The 9149-nt window shown below is 32.1% G+C and overlaps 2 protein-coding genes across 6 annotated transcripts; both read left to right on the top strand.

Moving 5' to 3' along the window:
• The first annotated feature begins 1328 nt into the window (after positions 1–1328).
• Positions 1329–4403, top strand: LOC107936153 (renalase). 2 transcript variants are annotated; one of them, XM_016868822.2, is made up of 4 exons: positions 1332–1894; positions 2475–2744; positions 2956–3082; positions 3615–4403. In XM_016868822.2, the coding sequence occupies exons 1-4, from the start codon at positions 1550–1552 to the stop codon at positions 3635–3637; spliced, it is 765 nt and encodes a 254-aa protein (XP_016724311.1). In that variant the 5' UTR covers positions 1332–1549; the 3' UTR covers positions 3638–4403. The 2 variants fall into 2 exon arrangements, with proteins under 2 accessions (XP_040942721.1, XP_016724311.1); XM_041086787.1 differs by lacking the exon at positions 3615–4403 and having other exon boundaries at positions 1329–1894; positions 2956–3214.
• Positions 4404–5126: 723 nt separating this feature from the next.
• Positions 5127–9149, top strand: LOC121213760 (uncharacterized). 4 transcript variants are annotated; one of them, XR_005909169.1, is made up of 5 exons: positions 5127–5821; positions 5921–6253; positions 7590–7626; positions 8779–8876; positions 8978–9149. XR_005909169.1 is itself a non-coding variant. In XM_041086788.1 (5 exons), exons 1-4 carry the CDS (start codon positions 5662–5664, stop codon positions 8841–8843), a joined length of 429 nt encoding a protein of 142 aa, XP_040942722.1. In that variant the 5' UTR covers positions 5127–5661; the 3' UTR covers positions 8844–8876; positions 8978–9149. The 4 variants fall into 4 exon arrangements, 2 of the variants coding, with proteins under 2 accessions (XP_040942722.1, XP_040942723.1); XR_005909168.1 differs by having other exon boundaries at positions 5921–6064; XM_041086788.1 differs by having other exon boundaries at positions 5921–6064; positions 8756–8876.

The raw sequence follows: 9149 nt of genomic DNA on the forward strand, positions 1-9149 counted from the left end.
AGGTTTAGGTGTTACCATTTTAAGGTTTATAAATTATGGGTTTAGGGGTTATGGTTTATGGTTTATGATTTAAAGGCTTAAGGTTTAGAGGTTATGTGTTAAGAGTTTATGGTTTTATGGTTTTATGGTTTAAGTTTGTGGTTTAGGGTTTAGATTAACTAGTGTTTTCTAATTTATATATTAATTAATTTCTTATATAATTGTAAAAGAGATAATATTAATTTGGTTATTCAAAATCATGTGAATATTTGGTTCTTCAAAATCGATATAAGCTATATCCAAGGATATCCCCATATTATCCCATCCCGGTTTAGTATTTTTAGTGCTCGATTCAGTTTTTTTATCCAGTTCAGTTTTTTGCGTGTTTTGCCTTACCCCCGTCGTGATCAAGTAATTATATATGGATTTAGGGATTAGGGATTAGGGATTATGGTTTAAGGGTTGAGATTTAATGTTTAAGGGTCAGGAGTTAAGGGTTAAGGGTTAAGAGTTAGAGATTTAGGATTTAGGGATTCAAGGGCCAGGTTAGGGTTTAGGGTTTAGATTAATTAGTTTTTTTAATTTATATATTAAATATGTTCTTATATATTTGTAAAAGAGAAAATAATAAATTTAATATATTAAAATTATGAGTATAGTTTATATTATTTAAGAGATATATAATAGATAGACTTTATGTATATTGAATGGCTAATTTAGGGTTTAAGGTTTATTTGAGATTTGTTAAATGATACAATTTTATACAATTAATTAATGCTTTTATATTTAAAAATATTTAATCTAAACCATTTGATATATTTGATATGGATACATACGTAATTATTTAATTTGGATAGGACCAAATTATAAGAAAAAAAATACAAAATAAAAATGAGATAAAAATGATATGGATATATAGGTAATTATTTAATTTAGATAATTCTAACTTAATAATTAATTACAACCATTTTATCATTTGTTTTCTTATTAAAATATATAGTATTTATTTTGTGAATACTTGGTTTTTTTATTTTATAAAAAATAAAATAAAAAATTTTTAGCATAAAAAAACAACGTCATTTTATTTAAAATAAAATATTTTTTTGCGGCATTTTTGTATAAACGCGGCCAAAGATAAGCAATAGCCGCATTTTACAAAAAGTAATTTTACTTTTAAAAATGGCGCGTTTTATTCCAAAATCCCCCCTGAACCCCTAAACTTTCCCCCCTAAAATTGGTACCCTCAAAACACCTAACAGCTTGTTTGGTTGGGTGTATTGGCTTAGCCAATACACCCCTAATCGGTGGGCCCCACCTAATACCTCTCTAAGACGTCGTTTGGTTTGATGTATTGGTAATACGCATCTAATCCATTACCTTCTTAATCGGTGAAAACCACCGATTTCTATTCCCCCTCTTTGCCCAGATTAGCTACTGATTGAGCATCAGCTCCCTGATTTGCCCTCCCCCATCCCCTTGTTTCTCTTCTGTTCCTTCATCCGATTTCCTTCCTTATTTCTTTGCCCAGATTGTTGCTAGTTGTCGCTCCCTCCAAAAAGAAAAAGAAACAATGGCACCTTCGGCTCTGCCCAGTTTTTCTTCTTCATTTCTGTTTCCTTTCAAAACCCAGAAATCCTTTAAACCCCCAAAACCTCTAACTATAATTTGCAGTTCACAAGAACCCAAAAAACCCTCCAAAAACCCACAAAGACCCACTTCAAGGAACAGGAAAAGAACACCATATGGGACTTCTAGGAGGTCAATTCTCAAGATAACCTTCACTCAGGAGCAGGTCAAGTTCACTGCTGGTGTTTCAGCTGACCCTCACGTGGGGATTATTGGTGGAGGAATGGCTGGTCTTCTTTGTGCTTTGAGCTTGGAGAAAAGAGGTGTTAAGTCCACTGTTTTTGACACGGTTGGTTCCTTTGGTTACCTTTCGTGCTGCTTTAATTTGGGTTATTGTTGTTCTTTAAGGTGTTTTGATCAATGAATTAAAAAATGTTTCTTTTCTTGTAATAATGTTTTTCTTTTCCCTACATGAGTATATGTCAATTGGATTTTTTTTTGAATAAAAACAATGCATTTAATTTATAGAAAGAAATTCATTTTGTTAGTATGTTTTAGAACTCATGCATAAATTTAACTTTGGAGTTGCGCAATTAATCTCTGTGATGAATAGTTGTCTCTAAATTTCTTGTCATATGACAGAAGAAGAGAAGGCCTCTTTTTGTTTGTGTATTCATTGCACTCAAATATTCTTCTTCTGTTAAGAGAAACTCCAGTCTTCAATGAAATTAAATTGTGAATTTGGCATGCCTAAGCTAATATAATTCAACCCTTTCATGTGATTTTCCGGTATCGTTCTTCTTTTTAATGCTCAATAGTTTAGTTATGGGAGGACAAGTTTAGAAGTTCAACCATTTGCATTAACATTGCATAATGTAGTTTGGATAATTGCAAGTGATGTGGTTTCTTGTTGTCTTTTGCCGTAAAAGGGAATGCATGGTTTGGGAGGAAGAATGGGAACTAGAGTCATTGATCCTCAACAACTTATATTTGACCATGCTGCTCAGTTTTTTACTGTCAGTGATTCTCGGTTTTCCAAGCTAGTTGATTATTGGTTGGAGAAAGGCTTGGTTCGAGAATGGCAAGGTTTAGTTGGTCAGCTTGAATTAGGTGGCCGGTTTGTTCCTCTTCCTTCATCACCACCAAGGTTTATAGGTGTCAATGGGATGCGCCCTTTAGCCGACTCTTTGCTTTCTGAGGTGATCACCTTCATTTTCGTTCTTGCTGCTTATTCTGATCTTTTTAAAGCTTTATTATTAGTCGAATGGAAAGGTTATACTTTGTGAAACAAATAAATTACTAATTGTCTAGAGTGGTGCCTTTCATTATTGGACCCTATTGTCTCAAGTGCTTAATTGGGTTGACATTTTAACAGTGGTTATATCTGAGTAAGTTAGATGCTTGGTGCAGACTTCTATGGTCAATGTAGTGAGACCTTGTTGGATAAGTAAGCTCGAGCCATTTAACGGGATGTGGCACTTGAGCGAGAATGGAAAACCTCGTGGGGAATTTGATGCAATTGTTATTGCTCATAATGGTAATTTTGTGCCTCAATACTTATGTTTTTTTCTTCTGTCCCTTTTTTTCAATTCAAATTTGCTTAGGAGTGTTATTTTATGATTTTATGGTAATAGGGTTAGGATTTAATTTTATGCATGCACTGAATGAGCTGTGAATGTCATTTTACTATTGTTGTTGCAGTCAAGATCTAGATAGGGCTGACCATGCAGATAAAGTTCTAGATAATAGGTAACAATTTCACGTTATGACATATTTCGGTATTTGTTTGGGGGCAAATCAAGGTATGCTTGGAGGTTAGAAACAAGCTGTTTTTGTAGGAATACAAAAGTGTATGCATACAAAGGATGGCTTAAAAGCTAAATAAGCCAACCATTTAGGTTATAGGACAGTACTCGAGATCTTGCTTAAAAGTGCATATATATAAATGTAACATCTATTTGTATGTCTATATATATTTATTTATTTTCCTTGCTGTTTGGTTTCCTTCATGAATCCTTTGCTTTTGACATAGAGATTAATGAAGAAATGTTGTGGATTTAATGATGTAGATTGCAGACTATTTACAAAGTGATGGAGCATGTCCTGAAGAGTTTGCTGTTGGCTTAGAGAAGGAATTTGAGGCAATTGAAGGACATGATATTGGACAATTTGCACTTGCAGGGGTTGAGTCATCCTTAAAACAACACAATGAAATGTCAGCATTTCAACTTGCCACTTAAAATCTCAATCTTCAACCTTCAAAGATTCCTGCAACAGTCCCACAGTATGATTTTCTCTTGCCCTAGGAGGATTTTGCAAATAGTGAGATTCGAATCTAGACCTTCTGGACGACCATATGAACCAAGTGAACTGAACTACATGTTCTTGCTCTTGGCGGCTGACATTCCTTACCAATGGCTCTGATGCAATCCGTCAGCTATAAATCGAATATCAAGGTTCGCCAAGCTCCAATCACCGTGATTGTAATCTATCTAGACAAACACCGAGGCTCCTTTTGTAATAAAAGAACCAAGCAGAATGCCATGGGTTGCACGGTGGCCCCGGTCGACATCTATTCCTTCAATGCAGATGGAGGAGATGAGGATCTGCTTCAAAAAATTACATGAAATACAATACAATGACTTGGTTCCAAGTAAGCTTTAAGTTATGTATAGGAAAACAGAAAAATCATATAGGTGGGATTTGTTAAAGTATAGAGTTTTTAAGGTAAATTATGTCAGTCAAGGATATAGGATTGATTTAATCTTTTGTTTTATCTCTTTATTCTTGTCTTTTGCCTTTTCTGAAGCTGATATCAAATGTCAATGGAAGAAGAATACCATTTTTGTATTGTTTAATTCCGTGTTCATAGTTTATGTATAGAAACTTGGGAAGATGAAAATGATATTCGATTCAATTCTATGTTGATAAAGGTTTGAGTTTTTGAGAACATGATGTCCTAAGTAATTTTTATTATCATAAAAATTATAATTTAATTTTGAATCCTAATTTTTGTCTTTTACGAGTCGAACAAGCGTAGTGCTGGGTAAAATATTTATCTCTAAATGCATGTAATTTTGAATAATTCAATTATTTATATGAAAATGCACCTATGAATTTCTTTTCATCGATTTAATTTAAAAAAAATAAGGTAATATTTTAGCATTACGAAAATTAAAGAGATTGTTGCCAAAATTACTGGATACGCTCTCATTTGTTGTTCTTAATGTTATAATGTGAGTAAATTTTAAAAAATATAATAAAATTAAATTGAGTATTTTGTTTATTTCCAAAATCAAATTATGTTTTTATTAAGAATTTTATTAAATTATATATTTTAATTAAAATATGTTTAATAATAATTATGTTTAAATTGATTAAAATATTTATTATTGATAATAATAATCTTATTAAAATTTAAATAACAATAACAATAATCATTTACCAAAATAAATTTATGCTAAGGGTATTCTAGTCATTTTAGTTTTTTCCACTATGCTATTACACCTCTATTCCATTCAACCAAACACAAGATTACTATTACGCATCTATTCCATTACATTCAACCAAACAGTTGATTTGCTATTACACCTCTAATCCAATACACCTCTAATCCAATACACTTCTAATCCAATACATCTCTAATCCAATACAGCGAACCAAACGCACTCTAAGTGTTTATCTCTGCCACCACCGTCTTCATCATCATCTTCCCCTCTCTCCCTCTTTTTGCATATATCTCAGAAGTGATGCTGTTGTTCTTACTTGAAAGCAAGCATATCATAGCTTAAATGATCTATCATTTCCATCGAGTGTTAAGCTATCATAACTGCCATTGATGTTAGATTGGATTGTCCTAAGCGTAGACCTTTTTCGAATTTTCTCTCTCAACTACTCTCTCTAAATCTCTCTTCTTCTTCAGCTGTTTGGCTCTTTTACTGTTCCTTAGATTCGATTTCTAATTTCAAAGGACTTTCCTTTTTTTCTTTTCCTTTTTGTGAAACGCTTGCAAAACTCTGCTTTTATCCACTCTTCTTCATTAATTTTTCTTTTTTTGTGTGCTTAATCTTGAAGAAGGGACAAAACCCTAGAAAAAAAAAGGGGGAATCCACAAGAATGATCGATGTGGAGAAGCTGATATCTTACAGTGACGACCTGGTGGAGGTATTGAAGGACAAAAGGGACATTAACAACTTGACGCGGTGTTTTCAGCACTTTAACGATCTCCGCTCGCATTGCGACGCTGATTCCAACGAGGTTCATCGATTGCTTCGAGGTGTCTTTCCTTTTCTACTTATTTTTTTCCCCCATAAATTAAAAGGAGAACTAAGAAAGTAAAGCAAGATCTTTTATTCTTTTTTGAAAAAAAATGCAGAATATGAGGAAAAGATAGAAGCTTGCAAGAAGAAAACAGAACAGGCAAAATTGGAGGTTGCTGATGGTGCTGAAATGGAGAGTATTTGCAGAAGGAATACCAAGAAGAGCTTGAAAAAGAACGTGGACTTGAAGAGGAGCTTAGATAAGTATATGACTTTTGATATATATATTTAATGTTTTGGTGTTATGGTGTTTGATTGATTTGTTAAATCTTATTATATAAGAACACAGCTGTTAGCAATGAGATAATTGAACTAGATCGCTAGAGGGTTTCTATTGAAGAACGCAAGAAAAACCTAAGGAAATATGAGTAAGACAAACTCAAAGAACAGTAAGTATAGGAACTGATGTTTTTGTTAGCTTGAATGTGTTTTCTTGGACAAATAAGAGAATGATCTTGACTTTGAGTTCCATGTCTTTAACATTGGTTATCTGAAATAACATCTGTAGTATCTTGGGATTTGTCGGAACTGTTTTTCGAGGAACTTGAGATCTTTTGCTATGTTCAACAACATTTTCTTATTCAAGAATGTGTTGCAATAGCTACCATACTTTCCCAAGTTGTCTTTTGCTTGGTTGATGTCTTGAAAACGGGGGAAACTTGTTATGTGTCTCTAAGACAGCGAAGAAACTTTGATTTCCACGTATATGCTCATTGCTCACACCATTGCTTTCTGTTCTGTATGTGGTTAACAGAGGTTGTCTTAATGATCATGCATTAATTATAAATTGATGATGTGTCATATAATCATTTATCAAAGTAAAAAAGAAAAAGGTAGATTGGAAGGTAAGGGATGGGTAGATAGGTGTTCGTACACGCGGTGGATGGGTTTTCCTTTTTGTCCCTCTGTGTGAGCAATTTTAATTTGTATTATTCATTCCTCCCCCAAAGCTTTTAGCTTTGTTCTTTGCTTCTATTTTTATTTTTACTTTTTCCAACAACAATAATCTTAGTAATTTATCCCACTTTTGCTCTCAAATCATCTCTACTCATTTCAACTTTTTTAAGGCTAAACAAACTATTTATCCCTTCCCTTACATCTCATTTTACTTTCAAATTATTGGCATTTAATAAAAATGCAAAACATGTCACATTTTTATTGATTTTTTTTCCTATTTTAAGTATTTTAGAATGAAAATGATACTTTAATATCAAAGAATGATAAAAAAAAATTTAAATATCAAAATAAAAAATCAATATAGTCTAAGAGATAAATCATGACTTAAAGATTTTTTTTACACTAAAATATATTTCAAATTTTTTCATATTTTGAAATTTAATCCATAAAAATGTAAGTTCAATTGTTAACGGGGAAATTACCAATAAAAGCTCCATTATTTTTAAAATTATCGAAATGGGCCAAGTCCTAAATTAATTACATTTATAATAATATAAATAATATAATGGCATGTGCATATAATATAAGACTAACATGCTTGTATAGAATATGACTAACATGCTAAAACTTAATGATCATGCATTCTGTCATTCAAAGAAAAATTGTCCCACGAGCACCTTTGATCTTTATTTTCTTTGTTACAATTCTCTTAGTATTATCAACTAATGCAGTCTTTTTTGACTAATATTTCCTTTCAAATTCTCTTCTCTACTTCTTTTTTCCCTAATTGAAGATAATCTAATATTGATTTGTATTATTTTTTTCCAGCCAAGAGAAGGAAGAATCTCGGGTTTCAGATTTTAAGGTATGTTGAAATTAGAGTTACATGTTAAATTTTCTATTTTCTTATTATTATTGGCTTAGTTGATTAATACGCGAAGGTTTTGTTTGGTTCAACTGATGAACTTGCTGGAAAGTATTTTCATGTATATTTTTGTCCTTTAATTAAGACAGATTAATCTTTTCGGATTCTTTTTTCTTTTTAAATTGCATCGTTTCTTTTGCTATCATCCTTTACCATCTCAATATGGTGTGGGTGCTTGAAAGACGGTTATACCCTCGGCATGTATTTTCCGGGCTATCCATCTTTCACGTTCACTATTTTTCTCTTCCTCCTTTCTTTGCGGAATTATTATGTTCATGAAAATTTTGTATTATTTGAAACTGGATTAAACCTTTTTTTTTCTTGGAGAAAATCTCTTCAGTTGTAAATACTTTTGAAAGCAGCCTATTTGTAATTATACGTTTATGTCAGTATAGGATTTAACTCATAAGATGAGCACCAAAGGTAACTAACAATTTCAAGTTTCAATTGTGCAATTAAAATCCATATTCTAAACTTTCCAACACAGTTTGGTGAAAGTTGAATAAGTTAATATCAATGAAGCACCAAATATTTACATCAGACTGCACTTGTTTTGATTTCTATAAAGTTGTTTATGATAAGCTGATTAGAATTAGATCAAACATGCTAAGCATCAGGAAGTATAAATCTATGCAAACAAAATGGTTTAGGGTTTTGTGCAAACAAAATGTCCTGGATTGTTTGTACAGGAAATGAGAACTTGAACTCTTATTCTTTTCCTGCTTTGGCTTTATACTCATTTTTCCAGTATAACTTGATGCAAATATGGCCATGAGAATTTAGGCTCTTATTGGTTGTCACTTTTACTCCTTCGTTTCTCTAGTTGATTTTTGCTTCTTAAAAGGTTGCTAAAATATAAATCTAAAAGAGAGAAGCAAAGTCGTTATTGATTGAGAATATATAAATGACTAGAATACTATAAAATTTCTAGTATGATTGTTCACGACCAGCTTGTTGTGAAAACATTTGTTTGCTATATCCTCGTTCATTTTTATTCTATAGTTAAGTTAAGTTGCTAATTTTATTTTCTTATCTACCTGTGTATCTGAATGATGTTTTATGAATACAACCATGCTTCCAATAATGTGTTAGATGGGCTGAACATGTCTGATGGTCATTACTTCTACACGGGGTTAAGGGGTCACCACTCGGTGTGAGATTCTCATCTTTTTAATTATGGAAGCTGAGAAGTATGTACTTCTACCTAAACATTTCTTAATGAATAGCTTGTTTAAAGATTTTGGCTTCGTCCCTTCCAGTTGTAAATATTATTTCTTAATTGTTGCTTTAGGTACTGAGGTATCTTCTTTCAAATGCAAGATGGTGGCAGGAGGAATATAAGTTTGATGGGTACAAATTTGATGGTGTGACTTCAATGATGTACAAGATTTCCTTGATTAAGTAAATGTATTATATCTTTTATTACCAAGATTTACTTGATTAAGAAAATGCATTTTATGTTT

Source organism: Gossypium hirsutum, chromosome D01, assembly GCF_007990345.1.
Source record: "Gossypium hirsutum isolate 1008001.06 chromosome D01, Gossypium_hirsutum_v2.1, whole genome shotgun sequence".
In the NCBI taxonomy this organism is placed as follows: Eukaryota; Viridiplantae; Streptophyta; class Magnoliopsida; order Malvales; family Malvaceae; genus Gossypium; species Gossypium hirsutum.

Bases quoted from the DNA above. Each gene is read 5' to 3' on its own strand.
- LOC121213760 (XM_041086788.1), top strand. From the start codon at position 5,662: ATGATCGATGTGGAGAAGCTGATATCTTACAGTGACGACCTGGTGGAG. The intron at 5,822-5,920 runs GTGTCTTTCCTT...AAAAAAATGCAG, and splicing joins GGTTCATCGATTGCTTCGAG to AATATGAGGAAAAGATAGAA. The intron at 7,627-8,755 runs GTATGTTGAAAT...TTATGAATACAA, and splicing joins CTCGGGTTTCAGATTTTAAG to CCATGCTTCCAATAATGTGT.
- LOC107936153 (XM_041086787.1), top strand. From the start codon at position 1,550: ATGGCACCTTCGGCTCTGCCCAGTTTTTCTTCTTCATTTCTGTTTCCT. The intron at 1,895-2,474 runs GTTGGTTCCTTT...TTGCCGTAAAAG, and splicing joins AGTCCACTGTTTTTGACACG to GGAATGCATGGTTTGGGAGG. The intron at 2,745-2,955 runs GTGATCACCTTC...TGCTTGGTGCAG, and splicing joins CCGACTCTTTGCTTTCTGAG to ACTTCTATGGTCAATGTAGT.